The 26,248-nt window shown below is 39.8% G+C and overlaps 1 protein-coding gene and 1 non-coding gene across 2 annotated transcripts; both read left to right on the top strand.

Moving 5' to 3' along the window:
* The first annotated feature begins 7,670 nt into the window (after positions 1–7,670).
* Positions 7,671–25,360, top strand: cpa6 (carboxypeptidase A6). The gene is made up of 11 exons (XM_085285971.1): positions 7,671–7,984; positions 10,303–10,378; positions 14,661–14,785; positions 19,334–19,448; positions 19,882–19,983; positions 20,064–20,168; positions 21,974–22,084; positions 22,487–22,577; positions 23,761–23,963; positions 24,103–24,187; positions 24,450–25,360. Exons 1-11 carry the CDS (start codon positions 7,869–7,871, stop codon positions 24,662–24,664), a joined length of 1,344 nt encoding a protein of 447 aa, XP_085142097.1. The 5' UTR covers positions 7,671–7,868; the 3' UTR covers positions 24,665–25,360.
* On the top strand, positions 18,181–18,253 carry trnaa-agc (transfer RNA alanine (anticodon AGC)). Its single transcript has one exon. It is a non-coding gene; the product is annotated as a tRNA-Ala (tRNA).
* Positions 25,361–26,248: the final 888 nt, after the last annotated feature.

Genomic DNA, 26,248 nt, shown 5'->3' with positions numbered 1-26,248 from the left:
TTTCAGGGTTACTGGCCAGTCAGTCACCTGATCTCAGGGCGACTGAGCAGCATTACACTGCAGACTAAAAGAGGCTATAGTGAAGGCCTCGGAGTCTCTGTGGATGTTTGTGACAGAGAATGAAATATGATGCATTAATTCACTCCTGAAATTTGGGCACACTAAGATACAAAACTGCAGGCAATGATAAAATATTAAGAAGGTGAGGAAACAAACAAAAAACAACACCAATAATAACAACAATAAAAAAAGATGTGAGTCTACAGAGAAAGACAAACTTCCCCTTTGCTTTCATTCTCACGGGGCTTTCTTGAGCACAAATTGAAAGAAACACTTAGTTTCAGTGAAAGTGAGGCACAGGTGGCAAGAGAGGCTGACAGGAAATGTATTATCGTCTGTCTCTGGAATTCTCAAGGAGGCAGTCCACAAACACTTAAATTACAGGCGTCCCAAACACCACACGAAGCTCTTCTCTCCAAAACATCGTTTCATCTGGAGCACAATCAACAATTGCGGTTGTAGTCAGGTTGTTACGCCTTGCGAACCATTCAACTCCCTAAATACATGTGCATGTGCATGTACACGCAATACATGTTTTATACGGGCAAAAGCAAACTAGAATGTTATCCAAGAAACAACAGCATCAACGTGCTCCTGTCAGATGTTTGTTAATATTTGAATGAAGAATTTCCTCTTGATTAAAGCTCATCCTGTTACATTACACTCAAGTTAAAAACATGGACCTAGAAAGATGCATAATCATATTTAATTAATCAGACTCTTTATAATTAGGTCAGAACTTCCTCCTACAGGCAGGTAAGATGTGTCACCCCCCACCTCCCTGTTCGCTGCTAACACTAAATTCACTGAAAAAAGGCCTCTTGAGAAGCTGGTTAAGTGTCTTTATATTAAATTAGACACAGTCAGAGTCATTTTGTGCCTGGGCAAATATGAACGCGATCAACACTAAACCCAGCTTCGCTGCACCAGCTTCAAGGTCTTTTGAGAGGATTTTAGAGGAGCCATTTGCAACCTACAATAATGATTTAGGGATTAACATCTCAACAAGTAAGGATTCACTTAGCTCCCTTCTGTGGTCTATTTATAACCTTTCTTCCATATCTTTTTTTTTTCATTCATCTGCAAACCTAACCTGAAGAGTAGTCTGTGAAGTTTAGTGGCACACAATCACTGCAAGAGAAAAGGAATTTAACTGATGAAAATTCCCTTAATTTGTCAGGGCCAGAGGGAGTCTTCCTTTATCGAGCTGTTTTACGTCTCAATTACGGGTTAGTGTTAGTTTTGTGAGGTGAGTCGAGGACATGAAGCTTAAATCTTGGTATTTACTGTCCTCTGGTGCTCAAATGCGGTACTGCATGCATTCAGTGTGTTTCCAGATAAAGAAAGGATATCCTGCACTGTTTTCTTGTTGTCACCAGAGAGCAGTGTTGTGTTGTGTTTTGTTTTTTAAATGAATAATGATCCTGATAATAATCTAAAGACTTTTACCATTACACAGATTTAGATCATGGCTCATAATAACGGGTGTATTTATTGGCAAAGTCCTTGAAATTCAGAGCGGGCATTGGTGCCAGACTGACACTGAATGTGCTCGGTTCAGTTCTTAGTCTGAAAAAAGCCAAAAACCACTAGTAACAGACCAACTTAATTATAGTGTTATATGGGCCCTTTCAGTATAGGTACATTTCCAGACCATCTGATTTTATTACCCATGGCTTTAGTCTGTGGAATTACCTTCTATTATTTGTTATCCAGAGCTGCCGGTGCCTTGCTGAGTGCTGCCAGGAAGTGTTCTGTTCTTTCTATTGGAAAAGGAGGGTCAGACTGATACGAGGGCTGCTTTTGCTCTGAATATTTTCATCTAACACTGAGCACGAGTGTTGATAATACTGTTAATTGACTGATATTAACCTTTATTTCTACCCATTTCCTTCTAGTTCCCTTTCGTGGCAGCCAAAACCAACGCTTACATGTCCTCTGCAGTGGTGTCACTTTCCCTTTCTGCTCATATGATGGAAAACACAAAGAGACAGAGAAGATAATTAAAGTCAAGGCTGGCTGAATTTTTAAATCGGATTTTAAAACACTGGTTTGAGACCGGGCTGTAGGTGTGTGCGCATCTAGATGCAGCATTTTCTAATCAAATAAAATCTTTTTTTCTGGGAGAATTTTAATGCACTTATGCAGCCATGTGAAAAAGGACGCATCCACAGGACTCTCTGCAGTCCTGTTTGAAAGGCTTTGCAGCTATATGGTCCAGATAAAAAGAAAGCACACCCTATTTCATTTTAGAAAATCATCTGGTCCTTACCAACAACAACCTCAGATGAATCTCAGTGCGTTCATATTATTTCTGTATCACAAACTTAAAAAAGCAGAACAAAACAAAAGCAGAAACAGTGCACTTCATGATTTAATAGCTTGTAGTACCACTTCTTGCAGCGATAGCTTGAAGTAACTGTTTTCTGGATGACTTTCGGGCTCTCACATCGTTATGGAGGAATTTGTCTTTACAACACTGCTTCAGTTCATTGAGTTTTACATGCATTTGTTTATGCGTAGGTCTGTTGCTGTCCTTCCACAGGATATCAGTCGGGTTAAGGTCTGGACTTTGACTGCGTCATTCCAACAACTTGATTCTTCTGTTGTCGATTTGCTGCTGTGCTTTGGATCATCGTTCTGCCGTATGACCCAATTTCAAGCATAATTTAGCTGTCAGACAGATGGCTTGACATTTGAATCATGAAAGTGGCACACAGAGGAGTTTGTGTGCGACTCAGTGACTCCATAGTGCCCAGGTCCTGTGGCTGTAAAACGAACCCAAATCATCACCCCTCCACCACCCTGCTTGATAGCTGGTATGAGGTGTTTTTGCTGATGTGCTGTGTTTGGTTTCTGCCAAATGTGGTGCTGTGCATTAACCATTTTCACTTTGGTCTCGTCTGTTGAGAGGACATTCTTCTTGTGGTCTTGTGGTCTCATCAGATCCCACTTTGCAAACCTAAGCTGTGCTGTCATGTTCTTTTTAGAGAAAGGAGACTTTCTCCTGGAAAACCTTCCAAACAAGCCACGCTTGTTCCCTCTGTTTGTACTGTGGTGAACTTTAACATTTAACATGCTAACTATGGCCCGTTCAATCCGACATGTAGCTCTTCAGGGTTTTTTGTTTCTTTGTTTGTTTGTTTTTAACACTTTTTCGAGCATTATACAGTCTGACCTCGGGGTGAATTTGCTGTGACATCCACTCCTGAGAAGACACCTGAATGCTGCTGAATCCAAACTGCCAAAACCTCTGCATTAACTGGTGACCAGTTAATCAAGTGCATTAGATTAGCAGCACCTGGATTCTACTCAGCCTCTTAATTTCTCTGAAAGCAGCAAAGCTTAGTGGAAAAAGTCCTGTGAAAACTTTCTGTTTGACATAACTGTAAGATTAACAGTTTAGAAAAGGAAAACTAAACATTTACAAAGAGAAATAAAAGAATGTGTGAGCTACATGTTTGAGAATATAAATTCATGTCACAAAATACTCAAATTCCGGTTGTAGTGAGTCACAATCGCTGCGTTGCAATTGATTTGCACAAATTTTTAATGCAACAAAAGATAAAGATAAGTATAATAAAGTCTTAGCGTGTTGTTAACACAAGCCTACTTGTCTGTTAAAGTTCTTCAGTTCATGTTTCACCCAGCAAGGTGGCTGAACTGAAAAAAGTCATATTTTCTGAGCGTTATCACCAAAGTCCCCGCAGCTATTAATAAAAATCCAGCAATATGTAGTAATAAGATGCCGGGATAAAAAATGGTCAGTTTCCATCAGACATATAGAGCAGTATGTTTCATAGAATAACAAAGGAAGTAGCAGGATCTAAGATTTAGATTACAATCAAACACCATGAAGGAATACCTTCTCACTCTATAAATTCTGTTGTTCCTTATATAAAGTGCTAAATCACCGAGAATAGTTTCCGAGCTTCCATTCATAAATTGGATTATTTCTGTATTTGTCTAGAATCTGGTGTGAAACACAGTTTAAGGTTTTTCACTGACTCTGAATTACACCTTTAATATTAAGCAAGTTCAATCCCCCAGTCTTTGTAATAAATGTAAGTCACTGTCTGATGTCTGATGTGTGTGTGTATGTTCGTGTGTTTTAATCACATTTCCCAAGACACCATCAATCTGCCTTTCCCCCACATTATTTATAAAGAAGGCAGACCTAAATAAATCTGAACACAAACTTTTGAGGAAACTCGTGTTGCTTGCCAGCACGAAACAGTGCAGGAAAGCCGAAAAACAAAACAAAACAAAATGGAGAAACAAGATACGCTGAGCAAAAAACACAGAAAGGTAATTCGTAACGCTCTTGACAGCCTTTCCATTTCCATGCTGTGTAATGTAAGCAGACTTGACGGCTGTACCAACAAGCAGCACTCTGCAGAAATCCTCTTCCACTTTATTGACTCATCTCATATTCTCTAACCACTACACTCTTCTGCCAAGGTCTCCTGTAACGCACACTGATTTCTATTACTGTGAGCGAGTCTTTGTGCTTTGTAATCAAACAGATGGAGATCTGTGAGCTGCAGATGTCTGAGCAAAGATTAGTGCACGCTTCATCAATGCATTTTTCTCATCATGATGGATGATGTTCTTGCTTTTTGATCTGTAGAATGGGATCATTAATTAAAAGCAAGTCGTCGTCACTGAGATGATGTTTTTGTGGTAAATTCTTCTTTCATTATGTAAGTGACAAATTTTTCTGGCTGTTAAATGCCCCACTTTGTGCTGCCTCTCAGTGTCTGCATCATCTTCAACCCCTGCTAACCTCTCTCTTTCATTTCTCCCTTTGGGGTCAAATGGTCAGAGATGTGCACTCACAGCTCTGCTCGGGGTCAGCTACCACCTTTCAGATCCTGCAGAGGCCCCGTGGTTTCACCAGACCCCCACTCAGCGCCACCAACCCGGCAGACCGCACGCCTATCAAAGGGTTCTTTCACGCCCCTCAGCACAGTTTCGGGACTCAGGGATGAAAATGGAGATTTACTGGCCCTGGATGCCATGCTAAGATTGTACAGCTGTAGACTCATGGCTCTGAAAAAGGAGCTTGAGCCTCCACCTTCAGTCAGACCACAGCGTAAAGGACTGCTACACACCCAGGTCTGTGTTCCTGAGTATTAAAAATAACACCAAATTGAGTGTTGGCAGTGCCCTCTGTACCAAACATGTCACGCTTAAATGACCAGCCAGTGTAACTGCCTTTACACACCAGTGTTTTCACTGTGCCTACAAATCCCTGAACATGATATACGTGGAAGGCAAAGCAAGCATTTTATGAATAATACTCCTGTGTGCAGCTGTCATGGTGCTCAGGCACTTTCATGGATTTTATGTTATTTCTTTAAGAAAATGAAAATGAAAAAAGTAGCCCTGTCAGACAAACATCTTGCAAGGAAATTTTCCAGTGAAGAGCAGGATCTTTACACGGCATGGATATTCTGACCAAGTGCTCCTCACATGGAGTAAAGGCAAAAACCTCAGCTGTTAAAAAGAAGGTCAAGCTCCATCTTGATTGAAAATATGTTGCAGCTGCAGAGCAACGTGTCATTTTCTGTTTTTTGCTTCTGAAACATGTTGTTAGTACAAAATCATAGAATAGAATAGAATAGAATAGAATAGAATAGAATAGAATAGAATAGGCAAAAGTCAACAAAGTCCTACATGGTAGAGGTTTCAGAATGGATGTGCATGAGTCTGTGGACAAAAACAGGCACTATCTCAATAATAGCTAAAGTCAACACCTTTATAATGAGTATCCTAGGACTGATTTTTGAGTGATCGTGGCAGGATACAAAGTTAACAGCTTTGTGCAATTGTCTTGAGGCACCCCTATTTTTTCTCTCTCCAAGCATCCAGGCTCTTTGTAATGTTTTAAAGTGACCTTGAGCAGCAGTTCGTTGGGGTTTCTGAAAGTCTTTTTTTGTTACTCATTTTTCAGTCCAGTCCTTGTACCTGATCATTTTCAGAGGAAAGCTTTTTCTTCACTTTAGAGCTAACCTCTGAATCATTCAAGCATAAAAAGGCACCTAACTCAAGGGATAAACCAGTGTTGTGTCTACACATAGGACACAACTTAGCAAAGAACCTATTTTAAATGACATCATTCGGCACTCTGTTACCAGCAGCCTGTCTCCAAAAACACATAATTTGTTCCCATTTTTTAGTTGAATCACTGAGAAGTTTAACACAGTTTGACAGACATAAAATACTATTTATATGCCAACAAGGTGACTCTCAAAGCGCTATTAGCTTAAAAAATCAGCATATCCCAGCATGGTGTGCAGTGTCTCCTTAAAAATTTGAGGAAACTGGACAAAAGAAAAATTGGCAGAACTAAAATCCATCTATTCACGGTGGCTCAAGACGTCTGCACAGTAATGTATATATTGATGTTATTATATAAATTTAGGCACAACAAGGAGCCTTTAAAACAGTAATTATCAACCTAGAGTTTGTACCAAGCCAAATCTGAGCTCTTGACTCCTGAAAATACCTTTATCTGAACGGTACAACTAAAACGATCCCATTTTAAGGTCTTAGTTTTCATGTTATTCATTTATATCTTCACTGCCTAAAGTGAGTGCGCACTTTATTCCTCTGTGTGTGTGTGTGTGTGTGTGTGTGTGTGTGTGTGTGTGTGTGTGTGTGTGTGTGTGTGTGTGTCGGGGGGGGGGGGGGGGGGGGAGAGAAGGGTGTGTTATGGAGACTGTTGTAGAGTAATTGGTGTAGAACAGGTGGCGCGCTGTTGACACTGGAAAAAAAGTATGTGAAAAATGTGCTGCTGCCATGCAATCACAAAAGGAAAAGGCTGGCGGTTGACTTAGACATTTAATCACCGTGCTGGGTGATAGGTAGTGGATCAAAGGGAGGCACGAAAAAAGCCTAGAACAAGGAGAGTCATCAGAGGAATTCCTCCATGGTGGAGTCAGGCCAAGGCACTGACAGAAATGCTAGCTGGTTATTATGACACTGGCCTCAGAGTACAGAGATGTAAGTAAACAGGAAAGCAGAAGGTTTAGGATCTCAGAAGGTTCCTCGGGTCTGAATGAGAGTCCTCTCATGTTGTTTTCCGGATTCAGCATTTTCTTGTTCTTCTCCTGGCTCAGACTCCTCTTTTTCATACCAAGCTCCACCTAAAGGTGCACACTGTGGTACTGTAACAGGATTCTCACTACAGGGGATACAATTAATAGTATAAAAAAGATCAGAGCGCTGATGAAAATTACTTGTGAGAAGAGCATGTGTATTGTTTGTATGCGGATGTAGGATGTTTAATCGGCACCAAAAAAGCACCTGAGCTGAACACACTGGAAGAAAATTTCTCTTAAAGTTTAGAGGTGAATTCAATCAGAACTTTATGCATCACTTAAAAATTAAAACATATATAAATCTCCTTAAAAAAATAACCTGAGGCGGACGCGGGTTAACGGCTGGCATTAAAGCTCATTATCCTCTCAGAGCACATTACGCACCGGAGAGGGATCCAGTTACCGGCTTCGCCCACACCGGAGCCACGCGATTCAGGTCCTCCTCATTTTAAAAAGAGCTGCTACCCTGCAATTCCCTCCAGAGCTTCAAAGAGTTGATAAAGTGTCTCTCGTGTCAGTGGACTGACTTTTTGCACCTTTTTCGTCAGTGGAAGAACTGAACGAGAGTGCACGCCAATACGCGACTTTGCCAAACTGCTGCTGCTGTTGCTGATGGTGGTGGGCTGAACCGAGAATCATCAAGTTTCCATTTTTGTTTTAGTTTATTTGCATCCTTCAGAGTGTCTCCGTCTTTGATCAGAAATGTCACCGGACCACATGGGAGCATTTCGCGCATCGGTTTTACTGACTTGGGTGATAATCTGCAATAACGTGCTGTGTCCCGTCCTCGGCTATCTCTACAACAACCGCTACGCAGGGTGAGTGAAATGCCCCCCCATTCATTTCTGAGGCTACTGGGATTCCCATTCACGTAAACACTGAGAGGGAGACAGAAGTGTTTAGAGTGAAGGAAAGGCGCACTTTGACAAGTCGTCTGCAGACACTACCATTTATCTTATGAGAGACTGAACAAAGACAGCCTTTGTGCTCGCCATCTCCACAATCCATGTTTCCCGTTTGAGACATAATACCATGTTTAAGTTTGCTCTAAATTTTTCCCAGAGTGTTCTTGTTGACTGATGGCATTTGTATAAGACCGTGTCTGTTGTGTCCAGATTACTCAAAATACAGCACAGATGACAGTGGGGATTCTTGAAGCTGCACTGGCTTCCAGCGCAATGTTTTTTCTAGTACTAATGCTATGAGGTGTTTTTGTTTTTTTTAATCAAAGGTCTTGGTTTATCAGTCTGTCTGCAGGTTCATGTGACTGAATGCAGGCAAAGCACCCCATCGCCTAAATTACTAATATCACTGTTTGACCCCAGATTAAAAATTTGGGGGGCACCTGGACAACGAGATATTTCCTCTAGGGTTTATGTTTTGGTATTATATAGAAAAGGGAGGTTATCACAACTGGAAGCCTCCTCTTCCAAACTTTTCATTTAATATCATGTAATTCATCAACAGAGCATTATCAGACACTGAAATTTGGATTCTCCAAATGGAGGAAGGCTCAGAGTAGTTTGTTTAAATATAAAATACTACTGAGAGCTTTTCGGTTTAAGGGCCTGAGCGTCTTAAAAACAAATTGCTTCCATCCCAGAAAGGGTTCTGCTGTGAGAATCAACAGACTGACAACTTAAGGACAGCTTTAGCCCCGTAGCTGGTAGAAACAAAGCAAAATGTCTTTGCCAGTCCAGCTTTGTAACAAAAACAGGCTGTCAGCTTTGAGAATCATTAAAACATGAAGGAATGATTTGGCCTAAAAAGCATTGGGATGCTAAAGGCTGTCTTTGTTTACGCCATGCTTATATTACTGTACCAAAGTCCTGTGAACCTTCTTCTAAACGCATGTTACTCTGATGTTTCAGGAACTGTGTTTCAGTATGTCTTCTGTCATTGCTCTTTTCGTGGAAACAGGCTGGGTTTCTTTTTTTTTTTAGCAGCGTGAAATGGGGCAGTCACTCATGTGGGACACCCAGACGCCTTTGTTGCTCAGACCTTTAGAATGGCCTACTGCCACCTTTGTTTAGGGGGGGGCCCAACTTCCTGTGTGACAAACCATTAAAAGACTTTTGAAAGAAGTGAAAGACGAAGATGCTCAAAGAGAAGGTGGAAAAGTGTGAAAACCAGGCAAACAGACAGGTTTCTCTGCAGATAAAATAAAGCCTATCGTAAAGAGAATGTAATGAAAATACTGCCGGCATGTTAACTGTAAGGTAAAGTGAAGACGCTGAGATCTGCAGATTTAATAGCAACATGATGTAAGATTCACAGTGAGGAAAAAGAGAGCCTTTGTTTTGCTGCCAGGCATAAAAACGTGGTTTGCAGACTGGATTAGGAGCACTCACAGGGTTCGCGGGGTTACAGTTTTTTATTCCATTATCTGTGAACATGTCAAGCATTGTATGGGGGTGTAATGATTGCTGTCTCGGTGGTGTAATTTTTAACTTTTTTGCAGTCAAATGTATTCTTGTTTCTTAAGTTCACTCGGGTTTTGTTTTAAATCTCATTGAGTCCATTAATTCTAGTAAGATAAATCTCATTGTTAAATATCTATCTGTAGTTTTATCTGTGTGGATTTATCTAAAATTACACAGCTGGAAAAAGGGTTTAACTATATTTTTAAAAGTAGGCAAATGCATTAAACTAATTGCTACTTCTAATTTAGAAACAAAAGATCATTATACTATGCTTAAATGGTAAATACATGACATCAGTCCATATTTACAAGATGTACTGATTTGCAGTATGAAAATGTGAAGCAGCTGCCGCTGCTACTGTATGAGGGCTGCCAGGGACTCGTTCCAGGTGCAACCTGCAGAGCTGGAAACGATGAAATATAATCCTTTAATGACACCTCAGACAGATTGTTTGGCTGAGGTCTGATCCTTGTCATCTATACTGAAAAAGGACCCACCCATTTCCCCCCATCTACAATCTATGCTGCTTTAAGAAGTGTCCTCTTCTATTGGCACAAAAGCCAGTTTCATTACCTGACACAATGGCCCAGATGTTTTTTAAATGATGTGTTTTTTCCAAAACAAAAAAAATGGATCAAAGACCTGTTACAGAGCCATAAAAAAAACTTTAGGATACTTAAAAAAAGTGCTTACAAAAGCTTTTCTCTTCACAGTGATCAGGTCTTCAAGATCACGCCAAGTAATGATGAGGAGGTCCGGACCCTAAGAGAAATTCTCGGACACATGAAGGTTGGCACTTTATTTTGTTTCATGTACACCTTTTATATCCATTCCTAGGTGCTATATATTTATGTGATGTGATACTTTTAGCATGTTAAAAGTTTAATATCTGTTATTATTCAGCCCACATGAATGTCTGACAGCTGAACATCGGCCACGGACAAGCAGTTAGCCCCGATGCCGGTGGGATGGTGGGCCGACAAGGCGATGTGACAGTTTCAATGAGGCAGAAAGCAATTAAGTGTGTTCATCTGTCACAGTCAGGACACATTTGCAATCTGAGAGACTGAGATACTGTCAGCGAGACACTCGGCAATCATTTTTAATATGAAACACCAAAAGAAAATTGGATGAAATACAAAGGAGTTTGTCATATTGGGTCAAACGCCTGGATGTCTCACAGCTTAAGAACTAAATGAACATGTGTTTCAAAGATACTGAAATTACAGGGGGGAACCCCCGCAGGACACAACAGCCCTTGCTTCTTTTCCCATATTCATTTGGAAGTAATTACCCCAGCCAACAGCATGGCCTTCATTATACATTGTTTTAGTTTGCTAATGCAAAGCTAAATTGTTTGCAAATTCATAATTCATATCAGGACTCTCTATTTTGTAAGATTAAGACTTACAAAGAGAAATCCAGTGATCCAGTCATCCTCTGTGAGCAGGAACACAAAGCGGATCTATTATCCTTTTCCTTATTTTCTGGAATATATGGCATATGGCTTGTTAGAATGGTGGAGCTTCATATTAAATATGGTTTCAAATAATGAGGTCAAAGTATTTGTAAGTAATATGTGAGCCAAATGTTCAGTTTAACCAGTTTTCTCTTCTGTCTCTCGCTGATGTCAGTGAGAGTGGGTGTCGTTAATACGGCCATCCTCGGGCACAGTTGGTGAGAGATTAGAAGAAAGTTCGTTTACAGCGAGAAGGCAGGGAGCTTGTTTCAGACAGTGGATCAACTGCATCAAGGTCCAGGATCTCTAACAGAGTCAAAGGTGGCAAATGTGGAGTTGGGAAGGAATAATAACACTTTGTCCCTTCTAACAGCTCTCAAAAGATCAAAAATACACTTAAATTTAAGGCTAAAAACGGGAGACTGGGTGCACCTTTTTCCCATGGCTAATTATGTTCATATATTCACAGATGTACAATCTGAGGGTTATTTTGTTTGACAGGTTTGCTATTACAGAATAATTACCTTGAAAGTCTGCTTGTAGAAATAATAACTGTAGAGTTCATTTAAAAAATTGAGCCTTGGTGGTTCTAAAATCCTGGTTTTCAGACAGTGTGGTCAGTTTTAGCTTTCTTTGGTATACCATTTACCGCAAGTGGTCCAGGAACGCCAGGCCAGTACGGCCCAAAACAGAAAAAGGATTGAAGAGAGACAAAAAAAACCAGAGAAGTACTTAGTAAATGCTTTTTGATTTGTAGGGAGCGACACTAAGAGAGAGCCAGGTTCCTGGTCGGGCCTCAGTTTTCTGTATGAATGGGCAGTGGACAGGGTGCTTCAAGGCCACCCAACCAAAGCAGCAGCAGCCACTGTTTGGACAGCTGTGGACATGTGTTTTCAGTAGCTTGTTCACACTGCCATGCCTCCAGTGTCAAGTCAAACTTTTCATTTTCAGGGTAGGCATGAGGTCGAATACACTTCAGGGTGCAGGTGAGTCAAAAATCGGACGCATCACAGACAAAATAGCATCATTTTTTAGAGATCTCCTTTTACCTGGGCTCCTCATTTTGGAAAAAGCTCGGCAGTGTCTTCAACTAAGGATTTCTTTCCTCCCTAAAATGTTAAAAAAAACAACAACAAAATATATAGAAAAAAAAGTCAAGAACAAGCTCTTAAAGTTAAATACTCTCATATTGCTTTTTTCCTCTGACCAACTATTTAAAGCTCGAGAACATTTAGTTTATTTGTACATAAGAAAAAGCCGGAAACCCTTTAGAGCTGAGGAGATGGAAATGGGTATTACACTTATGATAGCTTTGCATGAAAACACGGGCTTTACGTGGTTACTGATAGTTTTCCTTTCAAACAACGGATAGAGTAAACCGCTAACAGTTCCAGCTGTAACAGCCGAGACGAAACTGAGATAAACAGAAACATTCAGGGCCTTGATGGGAGCTACAAAAAAGAATTAGCTTCGGTTTCTTTTGGGGCTCATGTTAGATTTGTTTGAGACATCCACAGGCTAATATGAAACTGATATTCCTGTCATATTGAAATCATTTTATATGTTTGTAGAGAACTTTCAGCGTTTTCCTATAGATGACATCATCATAAGTGGAAAATCTCTTTTCCACAGCAGGAGAGACAGTCTTTGTTAACAGGCTGTTGCTGAATTTGAGGATAAAACTGTCACAATCCATGTGGGCCTTACAGGTTTTCAGAATAAATATTGATTGCTCCAGGTATGACTGACCTCCAAACAGATTTAATGCATTTAAGATGCTATAGCTTGTCTAATTCAGCTTAGACAGCCCCGTTAGCATTGTTGGCATTCTTATATTAAATCTACCTTGACCAACTTGATTTCATTTACTTGATTTCACCTCATCTGGCCTAAGGGGAGCCAGCTCCATTTTTATTGAACCGTAACTTTTTCTTTCTTGTTCTGCCCGTGTCTGTGCTACATCAACCAAAACAAAACAAATCCAATTTATGGCTACGCTGCAAATAAACAATCAAGAGATAAAAGATTTATAAGGCAGACGAAGAATGCCTCTTTGAGGCACATAAATACAGCTATAAAATGTTAACTTAAGGAATTGTATTATCTGATCAGGGACATTTGAGTGCCTTCTGGCATATGTGTTTTGGATTTGTTTTGCTAAAAGACGAGCAGTGCTGAAACATTTGGGGTGCTTAACCATTTGGAAACACCATAAAAGTGCAGGAATAGAGAGGGGTTCGCACTCAGGGGCACCATGCATTCCAGCTGAGGGTATTTGACCCTTCTGGCTCTAAACGTAGTTAAATTATTCTGGTATGCATTCTGTAAAGCATTAAACCAATTGACACATTAACAAGCATGTGCATGTTTTGCCCCCCATGCAGAAAATGAAAGCCAGCTGAGGGCGTACACATCTGCAAACATAGAAACAGCAATCTCTTTACAGTGACTACAGTGCTTTTACTGGTAGATCAGTTGCTTCCTGTTTGTTTTAAATCCTTTTAAATTCTCGTCTTCTCCGCTTTTTTCCACAGTTTTACTGCTATAGTTACTATGTGGTTTATTATTTGTTTATTTGGTTGGCAAGGATATCTGGCTGTTAGGACTCTGGCTATCACATCGTGATAAGTACTGAAAGACCTTGTTATCAAAGATATTTGAGGTCATATAGTAGAGGAGAAAGCCAAGTGAGGTTTATTTACTCTGGATTGCTCCATTGAATCATTCCCCAAATTTGCTTGAACACGGAAGTAGGAATGGTTCCCTGTTTGGGTCTTAATAAAACTGTGTGCGTGTGCGTGCTTGCATTTGATAGAAAGTGTTTAAAGGTGTAGAATAAAGTATGAATGAGTGAATATGGTTTGTAGTAAAGTGCTTTGAATGATTAGTTAGGTTAGAAGAGCACAATATTATGAAGCCTGAATGCAGTCCAATATATTGATTGATTAGTTTGTCCAGCACGTGTTTGGAACACCACAAACACAACAACTAGCTGATCGTCCTGAGCATAAATGAGTAATCCACGAGTAGTTGGGAAAATAGAACAAGATTATTTTAAAACTGCATTGTCATAGTATCTCAGTAAGGACTCATAAATATTTACACACAACAAATGTCAGGAAAATCTGTTTATGTTATGAGTATAACCCTGACATATCCAACCTTTTAATCACCAAATATCAGCACTGGTATCGGTCTTAAAAATCCTAAAGCTCTGCTGTGTAAGTGCAAGTCCAGTTTCTAGTGAGTTTCTTTGGGTAGACGGCATAACACACACACAAACTAAAAAATATTTGTTTTTATCAAAGAAATTAAATTAATCCCATTAAAGTTGGGTGATAATAACCGTGATAGCTGGCATACAGTACGCTCAACTATAGCGACCGGTCAGCTAACAGTTCACTCTTTAGCACTCCTGGCACCTTTCATGGGAAAGTTTCTATCGATAAGCAGGAAAATTTCCATGAATTAAATTTGATACTTTTTAAGATAAAACTGCCATTTCAGTGAGGCTGCTTTTGCCCAAGAACACTTTCACAGTGTAAGAACTTTTACATTACTGCTGGGTGTTTCTGTCACTGTAACCCTAATATGTTCACTGTGTTCCATTAGGTGGATTTCTGGCAGCCCAACAGTGCTTCTCTAATCTGTCACAATGCCACAGTGGATGTCCACGTGAAACGTAACGACACGCAAGGTTTACACGCACGCTTAAAGCGGGAAAATATTGATTATCAGTAAGTATAAAAGCATGGACACTCATATTTACTCTCATGCATGCACCCTTTGACACATCTGTTATCCAAAGGTTGTTTACTCAGCTTTCTCATAACAGAATATGTGATTTGCACATGCAGAATAGGCCATATTTTGCACGCAAAGGCCCTCATATTTCCACAAAGCTGGGACACACACACACACACGTACATCAGAGACACTCTATCAATCTGCTCCAAAAAGCAACGCTTTCATCTCTCGACACCATCCCTCATCAAAATTAGCGCTGAAATGATGGAGTTTTATCAAAGCAGCCACAGCTAGAAAAAATTCCAGTCATCTCAGTCCTTGGGGAGGAATTGAAGCGCAGAGGAGGATTTTTTTTTTTTTTTCCACTGTCTGTTGACTGATTGAGGATTTTTCACAAAATGGTTTACGCGGCGGGGGGGGACAGGCTTTGGTGGGTGGTTAGGGGTTTCATTTTGTTCATCTCAGTATATTCACAGGATAATGACCCAATTTTTAGCATCATTAAAGGAGTTGTGGATAGAAACTGTTATAGAAGGACGTTATGAGGAAATGTATTTTAGTACGTACCTGCTATAAAAAATGCTTTGAAAAAGATCACATGATATGCTTTAGACTCAGGTGGGAGGTGAAGAAGGATCGTATGTGTACAGGTAATGATGCTTATAACTGTGGTTTAACCTCAATTACACCATATTTCGTAATTCATAAAGAGTAGTAGCATAACTGCTATGATTCTTCCTACCAGCAGGGAGATTGATGAGGTGGAAAACTGGTTTAGATGTTGCAAGCGATGAGAGAGGGTGACCTTAGTTACATGGTCTCATCAATGAGTCAACAATAAAACCAGGAGTCCTGATTTACTGCCTCATCCCAGCACCCCCAAATACCTGTGTGCTTCATTCACAGCGGTAGTGCAGTCAATAGGGACACAATTTATCAGGTATTTGTATATACAAAGATATCATCTCTACAGGCAACAACACATGAGAGAAGCAAAATTAAAAGACAAACTCATACAGACCTGCTTATCATTAGTTTGCATTATTTCCAAATGTGTTTTCCTGCATCCTGGTAATTTGATCAAAAATTACTTTTGTCACTAATCACCTGTGTTATTTGTTCCATGTACAGTCCAAGCCCCTGACAAGCCAACAACAGACATGGTGCAAGATTTATACAGATTTAGTCCCTTCAGAAGCTTACGTATCCACAACCATGTCGGTTGTGGTAATGTAAGGTTAGTCTAGAAGAAATAACTGAAATTATACAATGCATTTCAAAATGTACAACCCCAATTTAAAAAAAACATGTAGACATGTAAAATGTAAATAAAAACTGAATGTAATTTACAAATCTGGTAAACATATTTTATTCACAATAAAAACAGAAAAGATGTCAAATATTTAAACTCAAATGCACTATTTTAAGAAACAGTAAGGTCATTTTGAGTTTGATGACAGCAACACATTTCAAAAAGTTGGGACAGGGCCATGTTTGCCACTTTGAAGCATCCCCTTTTCTTTTAATAGCAGTCTGTAAATGTGGGGGACTGTGGGAACTGATGAGACCAGCTGCTGGACTTTGGGGAGACGAATGTTGTCCCATTGCTGTCTCATATGAGATCCTTGGATTCTAGCTGCTCAACAGTCTTCTGTCTTCTTTGTTGTATTTTTCATTTCATGACGTGTCAGATGTTTTCAGTAAATCGTCTGGACTGTAGGAAAGATGCAGTGTGCAATTTAGCATTGTAGATCTATCATCACTATTAGATAAGATTAGACTTTATTGATCCCTCGACGGGGAAATTTTTTGCCTTACCTCAGCTCAGGTACAGATATCAGACGGAAAAATATCAGAAGAAAAAATACAAATAAAGTACAAATAAAAAATAAGTAAGATAATACACTATATACAACGGTAGCATGCACAGTATATGATTATGGATATCTATCTATCTATCTATCTATCTATCTATCTATCTATCTATCTATCTATCTATCTATCTATCTATCTAAAATGAGCCCAGAGTAGATGGCAGTGTTTCTGGATCATGTTTACATGTGGCTTGTGTGAAAGCGCTTTAACCCCCATTTGTGGATGTCACAGAAAACCGTGTGTACAGTGATATCTGGAAGTGTTCCTGATCTCATGCAGTGATTTCCATGACATATTACAGTTTTTCTCAGTCGCTTTGGTGCGTTTCTCAGAACACCATTAACATTTGAACAGCAGTTAGTGCATTTCCCAAAACAATTAGTGCAAACTGCAAAACCTAGTGGATAGCCTGCAAAAGCACGTCACATGCACAGAATTGATTATCCATACCTCAAAAGCAAGTATCCATGTCAATGAAACTGTCAGTGCCATCAAAATGAAAAGTCTTGACACCATCTTTATGAACAAGATAGTCAAATGGCATTGTCATGTTTCCACTATGACAGTTTATAATTTCAGTGTTTCCCATTGCAAAAACAATTGGTGACACCTGAAAATGCTGATGACAGCACTATGGCCTACCTGTACAGCCATCTGAAATGTGCAGTAAAGTCACTGTAGATGTTATGGGAGTCTTGGGAGTAACTGAGACACTGAATACGTACGTTTCACATTTCCATTGTGTAGAAGTGTTTGTAATCCTACAGAATTGTGCAAAAGAAAAATATGCTACACTCCCTCTTCCCCTTCCTCCCCGCATCCTCACCCCTCTTCCACGGTGCTGACCTTCCATTTTGTGTCACAGAAGTGTAGAAATGGTACACACTAGCTCCTGCGCAGTTTATATATGCTTGCCAATTGGGGATTCACAGGATTCATCCATAATTGACAGTGAACAAGTTGTTTGTCATTGGTTACAACTAAACTTTCACACGCCTCCTCATGAGTGACAGCTGTAATTCACCCGAGATCAATTGTTCAATTTCGGAGACATTTCCAGGAACAATGATACAGAAAGGTATAGGATTTGCTTGACAGATGGCCAATATTTGGCATGTGATAACTAGTTCAACAATTTTGTGTGTGATGACTCAAGCAATGGATGTATGACTATTAGTTTTATTGGGAACGACTATTCAGCATCCATAGGTATGATTACTTTTGACTGACATGACATAAGCAAATGGAAATGTCAGAAAGCAGCAGGGAAATGTATGGAAGCAACTGATTCATGTCCAAAATCATTTGCAGTTTGTTCAGAGAGAGGAGAAATTGCTACTATGATGTGCACAAATGACTGAGTGTTGTGGAGGTTGAACTAATAGTTATGAGAATTTCAATTCTGATCTGAGAAACGCACCAAAGCGACTGAGAAAAACTGTAAGCATACCTGTTTTTAATGCAGTGCTGCCTGCGAACCTGATGAGAGCGGAGTTAGCTCGGGCTTAGCGGGGAATTAGCTCAAATGGTAGAGCGCTCGCTTAGCATGCGAGAGGTAGCGGGATCAATGCCCGCATTCTCCAGTATCATTTTGGGGTGGCTGTAGCTCAGGAGGTCGAGCAGGTCATCTATTGATCGGACCCCAAATATTCTTGGGCAAGATATTTAACCAGAGTTTCTCTCCAATTCAGCCATCGCAGAGTGAATGGTAGTTAGTAAGCACCTAAAAGCAGAGAGGACCGTGCTTGGGTGAATATGGCATGTTGTATAGAGCGCTTTGAGTACTCCAGGAGAATAAAAATGCGCTATATAACTATCAGTCCATTTACCATGTCATTTTTGGCTTTGTCCTTTACGCACAGATTTCTCCAAAATATATGATAATAATTTATCATCAACTGTAGATGATGAGATATTCACAGAGATATTCACTTGTGAGAAACTGCCTCTCTAAGATGGTCTTTTTTGACCCGGTCATATTAACGATGCATTGATAATTAATAGTTTCAAAATGTCCCTTCACTTGTTTCTTTTTAGCACCGCTGGTTTTGACTGCCTTTTGTTTCCCCCACCAGTCCAACTGTTTTGAGACCTGTTGCTGCCATCAAATTAAAATTATCTTATTTTTTTTTTATTAAAATTGCATTTTATCAATAGAATATTTTGTATTTTTTCTGTGTTCTATTGTGAATAAATGTTGGTTTATAAGATTTACAAAGCATTCTGTTTACATGGCATTCCAACATTTTTGGAATTGGGGCTTCTAAACTTTTGAGCTGAGCTCACGAGTTCTTTCCTGAACTTCTGCCATTTTACAGAATTGCAATCTCTAAATCCCAGCCTCCTATTTGGACTGAATTTGGATGGAAATTTAAAGTGTAGTGACTCATCACTTACAGAAAAATGCTCCCCAGTGCTTCCTGATATGAATCTCCACACATTAGCTGCACAATGAGACATAGGGCAGCTCTGTTTCTGTATTCTTTAGATTACATTACTTATGTTTCCCTTTGGCTAGTTCACACCCTCCTCTATCTTTGTATTAACTGTCTAATAAACCATACACCATACAGTCAGAGTACCAAATGTGCCGATGGGAAACATGCTACAGTGGTTATAATGTGTACCATGTTTGTCTGCTTCACTCTCTTTCATTCACGCAGGGTATTTATCTCCAATCTACAGAAGGAAATTGAAAAGCAGACGGGATATCGCTCCTCTCGCAAGCGGAGGTCAGAGGCTCAGTATGACTACGAGGTTTACCACTCTCTGGAAGAGGTAGACATGAAGCCCAACATCTACCTACCTATCTCTCATTCCCCTCTGCTCTCTAATCTATTGCACCCACAAGGTAAACAGAAAACCTCTCTAAGGGTGCTTTCTCTCAATTACACAGTTCCACATGTGTCTTTCCCACGGCCTCGCGCTTTCACACACCGAGACGTGCGCTCCACTTCAGACACTTCACAGCTTTAGAGTGTTTATTTTCCCAGGTTGATCAGGCTCCTGGTTTGCAAATCTTTCAAGCCCTATGAAACAGCATAGCTCAGAGGACAAATCTTTTGTCCTTTGAGCTTTCATCCTCTCCCTCAATGTACAACACACGTTTACAAAGCACACAGATGTGCAATAATGCATAGTAATTACTTCTGAAAATTATGTAAACAAGTCTTTTAAGATCCACTTCCCTGCATCATTTCCTGTCCCTCAGATCCAGAGCTGGATGTTTATGATGAACACAACCCACCCCAATCTGGTTGACGTGTTCTCTGTTGGGAAGTCATATGAAGGAAGACCGCTTTATGTGCTTCAGGTAGGAGAGGAGGCACATTAAAACTAACAAACACACTGTCTTGTCCTAATCTAAAGCTAAAAATGCTCGTGTCCTGTCAGCTAGGAAAGAAACGTCGTCTCCAGAAGAAAGCTGTGTGGATCGACTGTGGTGTTCACGCCAGAGAGTGGATAGGACCTGCCTTCTGCCAGTGGTTTGTTAAAGAGGTGCTTATAATGTCTGCAGATTGCTTTTAATTTTTACAATTTTCTTTCTTTGATGTATGCGCGAAAAATGCTATCTGTGACATATGGTCTGTTCATCAAAGCGCCAACATCTGTTCACTTGTCATTTACAGCTATCCAAATACTTAAGAAAATACTTTACAGCTAAAATGCTGGAAATAACACAGGCATTTACGCAAGTTCCTTTGCACCCTTAAAGTCTCCGTGCTCTCTGAAGTGAGGACGGTACCAGACCAGAGCCAGACATTAACTGCAAGAACATTTAATGGCTCATTTTATAATGCTTAAATGCCAGATGAGTGGGATTTTCAACACAGTCCAGCACAATAAGTGCCAGAAAGTAAAGAAAATTAAAGGAAAATCTGTTATCTGTAAAGCTAGAGCGCTGACTTCAAGTGAATTCCAAAGGATTGTTTTGGGTGTTTTTTTTGAGTGTTTTTTGAATGTTACCTGTGAGGTGCATTAAAACCAGCTGTTTTAAAATCCTCTTATTTTGAGGTGTAAATAACTGCTTAAACATCAGCTAGTAAAAAGTGTATTACACTGAACCTTACCGTTCACAGAACAATGATTTGTTGCACTGACATTCTCCGGTATGATGGTTCAGTTCAAATTTCTAGAAAGGCAAAAGTCAAATACATGACTGTTTCACCTTAAATGGACTCATGATGAACGGAAATACAAATGTGCTGTGGTGTAGTAACAGAGGGAGGCCACTGGAGGTCAGGGTGCCATCTTTGTTCAAGCCTTAAGCACATTAACCTTGGCCTCAGTCTGGTTAAAAGGCAGGTATAAGCAGCATTAGCCCAGTGCCCAGGTCTCATAGCTCCAATCCTCTTATGCTGTCAGACTCAGTTGTTTGAATGCACAATAGATAATGAGCCTGAATACAATATAAAAAGGATACACTGCTCAGAAATAATTAAAGGAACACTTGATCATCACAGTGTAACATAAAGTCATTTAAATTTCAGGGATATCAATCTATGCAGAAACCTTTGTGAATCAATTTCAGTTGCTTTCATGCAAATGAAAGTGACAACGAGTGCACCGGAGAGGCAAAAACAAAGACCACCCCCCAAAAAAGAACGAGTTTGCAGGTGGTAGTCACAGACATTTGCTCTCTCCTTATCCCTAATGACTGATTTTTCTCCATTCTTGCTTTTTGCTCACGTCCCTGCCACTTATGGTAGCATGAGACAGTACCTGCAGCCCATTCTGCTTGCACAGGTAATCCGGCTCCTCCAGAATGGCGCATTCACAAAAGAGTATTAGGGTCACTGGGGGGAAAAAGTGTGGACATCTTTTTTTTTTCCAGAATTTTGGAAAAGAAAACACCCCAAAAAGAGAACAAGTTTGCAGGTGGTGGTCACAGACAGGCAAACACAGACAAATTGAGGCATCTCTAAGATGTGCTCACTGTGAGGCCGCTCTGGCAAATGCCAATCAAGCATCCTTATAAGTTTCATGGAGTTTGAATCTCAAAATTTGGTCAGATAAATGCACGTGGAAGTCATTTTGTGAGGCATTGGCAGTGCTCCTCTCGGCCCAAAGGAGCAGTTACTAATCCTGATGCCCTTCCACCGCCCTGTCCAGCTCTCCCGGTATCTTCTCCACATTGAGACTGTGCTGGGAGACACAGCAAATGCTCTTGTGATGGCACGTATGAACGTTTTGCCCTGAGAGAGCTGGGCTATCAGTGCAACCAGAAGGGGCTGCAAGTACATGCCTCTTCAGTTGAGCATGTTTTATAATTACACTGGACTTACATTATATTATTATTACAGGCTATCAACTCATACCAATATGACTCTGTGATGACAAGACTACTGAACCAGCTCAACTTCTACATCATGCCTGTCTTTAATGTGGATGGCTATCGTTTCAGCTGGATTACGGTACTGTAGGCTTTTCTGCTGGTCTTTCTATATGTACATTTTTGAGAGGAAGCTTTTCTTAGAGGGGAAGCACATTTTACATATACATTTTATTGCATTTTTTTTGGATTGCTTGCTAAAAACAAGGCAAAGAAGGGAAGCTGGAAGCTTGTTTTTTTCCACCTACAGATTGTAGAATAATTTTAAAGAAAGAAAAAATGTCTACGTATAAACAGGAGAAATAATAATGCAATTTATGTTATTACATGATATTACATGTTATTATGCTGCTTAATTTATGTTTAATTGTCTATATTTTTTTTTGCTGCATGCAGGAAGAATGAACCTGTTGTTCAGATGTGTTTTACTGCCAGTGGACAAGAACGTGTTTTTTTTTTTTTGTTTGTTTTTTTTTGCCTGCAGGATCGGTTCTGGAGAAAGACACGGTCCAAAAATCACAAGTTCCACTGCAGGGGAGTGGACGCTAACAGAAACTGGAAAGTAAAATGGTGTGGTAGGTAAAATAACACCTGACAAATCTGACTAAGAGTATATATGTGCCCCTATGTGCGTAGGAACAACTACATCCATTTGTTCTCATTTATTCTCTAGAGAGTGAGGACATAGGCTGAAAATAGAATAAAGTTTTTTTGTGATACATCTAGACACACAGGAGTGGAAGATTTCTTTATACCTCATGAAGAACATCTCTTCAAGGGAACGCTCGGTCATGAATTCACAGCATTTAGAGTTCTGGCATATGACAGTTTGAGAATATGTGCAAAATATATGATAAAAGTCTGGAAATGGTGTGAGAAATATACCATAATTAAATGAATTATAGTCTATTTGATTAGTCAGTAATGGACTGCTGTAAAAAGGCATGAAACAGGACAGAGTGAGCCCAAAGATAGCATTGTCTGACTGAAATTCATGGTTTTTCATTTGCCTCTGCTATTTATAGATATATTTAAGAAGGACTTTCAAGTGTAAATGTACTTCATGATAATTGAGCCTTAGGAAAAGTATCCCTGAAATAAACTTTGAAATATGTCTTTTTTTCTCCCATAATTTCTAAAGTAACAAACACATTTCAGACTAATACTAGTCACCTTAGAAGCCCTTTTTACTTCGTAGTTTTAAAAATACGGCTTTAATTAAAACCAGCATGTATTCAGATGCTTTTCTCTTTACTTTTTTGGGTCAAGGTGAGTGAAATAAGGTTGTCTGCAAAGGATTATAATGTGATCATATTTCAGTCTGTGTCTTTATTAGTTCCCCTTCACGCTGGCATTTGGTTTTCTAGACTTTTCCAGTCTTACTGACCACTCAACGAGCTTTACACAACAAACCCCATTCATCCATTTACACACATTCACACAGCACTTTATTCTGTGCTCTTAATGCTCTCTAAAGCTCTTTTTTCCCCCTCTCACATGGCCACACGTGTGGCCGATTTAGAATCACCTATCCACCAAACACACTTATCTTTGAACTGTGGGAGGAACGCACACATGCTCCACGCAGAAACGCCGCAGGAAAGTTTGTGCCAACAATGCGAACTACTGCTCTACTTCCATTTCTTTACACTTACTGCTTGGTCACTGTTTCTGGATTAAGGATGCCACTTAAAGCATCCTGGTATGGTTAGAAGATATGATGACGTGGTTTCATCCTTTCTCCCTTTGCTTCCCCAGATGAAGGTGCCTCTTCTCATCCGTGCGATGACACGTATTGCGGTCCCTTCCCCGAATCTGAACCTGAAGTCAAAGCTGTCGCTAAGTTCCTGCGCAAGCACAAGAAACGCGTGGAAGCATACATATCCATTCATGCCTATGCACAAATGCTGCTTTACCCATATTCCTACAAGTATGCCACAATCCCCAACTTCAACTGTGTGGTAAGATATCTATTGCTTAACACTCACTGAGTTTTATTTTTTTAATTAATCTGAGAGAGCTGCTTAGTACAGATCCTTTGATAGTGTTAAAGAAATGCAGTATGTGAGATGAGCTAGCCTTCTGCTTTCATGCATCCAGGAGTCAGCAGCTCACAATGCAGTGACAGCATTGTACTCTGCCTATGGCGTGAAGTACAGATACGGACCTGCCTCCACAACTCTGTGTGAGTTCCTCGAATCCTTCTAATATTGCGCTCTGGCAATGGAAATGAGCTGTTATTCATTTTAAACTTAGGAGAAAAATGCCAGTTTTCTAATATACAAGATCAATTCAGAGTTGCCTTGAATGTTGCTCTAGAGAGGAGCGATATCTAAACGCTCACCTGCAGCAACAGAAATGGAACGCTTTAAAATCAAAGCTACTTAACTTAAGGTATTCCTGTTTTAAGCTTTCCTTACCCTTGTCTATTTTGCACTTCCTTGCAGACGTCAGCTCAGGAAGCTCTATCGACTGGGCATACAGGAACGGGATCCCCTACGCATTTGCATTTGAGTTGAGGGATACGGGATATTTTGGTTTCCTTCTACCTGAATCCCTAATAAAGCCAACCTGCACTGAGACTATGAGAGCCGTGAAAGCCATCGCATCAGGAGTGCTGAAGAAGTGCAAGACAGATAGGGAGAAATTTCCATATATATGACCACACCCTCTGACTTACCTATCTTAGCACCTAATATTTTCCTGAGATTTCATATTCCGCTCAGATGTTATCAAGCGAAGAACCGACAAAGATCCTCAGAGCGTGAATTTGAATTTGTCGTTCATCTTATTCTCCTTTTTCTGATAACAGCTGATGGTGATGTATTTTTGTGTGCAAACAAACCAAACACTAAAAAAACACTTGAACCCTACAGGATCTTTTAAGTAATGCATCTTTTAAAAAAAAGTTTATTTTTTACAGTGAATAGTGGTCATGCGATCACTCATTATGCTACAGCAGCACTTTTATGGTAAAGATAAAGCTAATATTTTTTATGTCTTCTAAAATGTGCTTTATTAAATACAAGTTTAAAAAGAACAACATCTTTAAGCCTGTTTCTATTCTGGTTGGTTTTTTTTTATTCTAGGAAATATTCTTACCAAGTGCCACTCTAGATTTTCATAAAATGCGTAAAAACCTTTATTACTAATAATAAATGTGCTCAGAGTGGTAAATTTCAGTGTAGATCTTTTTTCTCTCTTTCATTTGGTCCAGACTAACATTTAGAAAGAATGACCTGCGACCTCAGCAGCTTACTGTGTCATTACTCAGGCATGGAAAAAGACAGTGTCTGAAATGTTTACTTGTGCTTGGCTATGTTCTTATCATGAGATCTTTTTAAGTGTCTGACCTGAATAAACGTTGTTTTATAAAACAAAATATATTTTTTGTAATTGAATTTCTGTCTTCTTTGCCTTTCTGCTTGTCCGCTTTTACAGGTGTACATTTTGTTTTGGCCTATTTTCATTTAGTTTGGCCTCTGGCTGCAACTGACATCATTAGAAATAATTCATTCCTAATAGCTTTCATGCAAACATCTACAAGAAGGTTAAAGGTCACGCTTTCAGCCCTCATTTATGTTCTGTCAGTGTTTTGCACACATACTCGTCGCCATGTTTGATGATAAACATCATTGTAGTCAGCAGATGTTTATAATGAATAACGTTCTGACCTTTTTTGATTTAACTAATAGCATTTAATGATCGATTCAAACATCTGCCTCTTATTTTAGTTTCTTCGTAGCCAGTCTGCAGATTCTGCAGCTCTGCTCTTATTTATGGATTCAGAAACGGTGGGACTGACACGCGGGACAGTCCGATCCGAGTGAAAGTGAACTATACCGCCCACAACTGCCAAATCTGTGTTGTCAAATTGCCAGATTTCCTGGATGTGTTGCACTCTGCTAAAGGCTGTAAAATGCAGTGTAGCACCATCTGAATGTGTGGATATGCACAGTTATGTATGAGGTAAGGCAATAAGCAAAATACCATAAAGATTAAATTGACTGGGAAATTATAACGGAAATTAACCACAGACAAATAAGTTGCCATGTGCAGGGATTTAAAATTGCTCTGCCACCAAAAATGAAGCCTGCGATCACTCCTGAACTGATTTGATACATGAGCAAAACAAAAAGCAGCAACTTGAAATTGTCTTTTTTTAAGGTTTTAAGTTCTGCTGAAATCTTTAAAGAAAACTACATTTGCATTCATTCACGAGTAAAGTGTGTTAACCCCCTCCTCC

The sequence above is a fragment of the Mchenga conophoros genome, linkage group LG9 (assembly GCF_057382185.1).
Source record: "Mchenga conophoros isolate Kocher_MC1m ecotype Shallow Benthic linkage group LG9, M_conophoros_male_GT1.1, whole genome shotgun sequence".
NCBI lineage: Eukaryota > Metazoa > Chordata > Actinopteri > Cichliformes > Cichlidae > Mchenga > Mchenga conophoros.
This window is presented reverse-complemented; position numbering and strand designations above follow the sequence as displayed.

Excerpts from the sequence above, each read along its gene's own strand:
- cpa6 (XM_085285971.1), top strand. The coding sequence starts at position 7,869 with ATGTCACCGGACCACATGGGAGCATTTCGCGCATCGGTTTTACTGACT. Across the intron at positions 19,449-19,881 it reads TTTACCACTCTCTGGAAGAG|ATCCAGAGCTGGATGTTTAT; the intron begins GTAGACATGAAG and ends CCTGTCCCTCAG. Across the intron at positions 19,984-20,063 it reads GACCGCTTTATGTGCTTCAG|CTAGGAAAGAAACGTCGTCT; the intron begins GTAGGAGAGGAG and ends GTGTCCTGTCAG.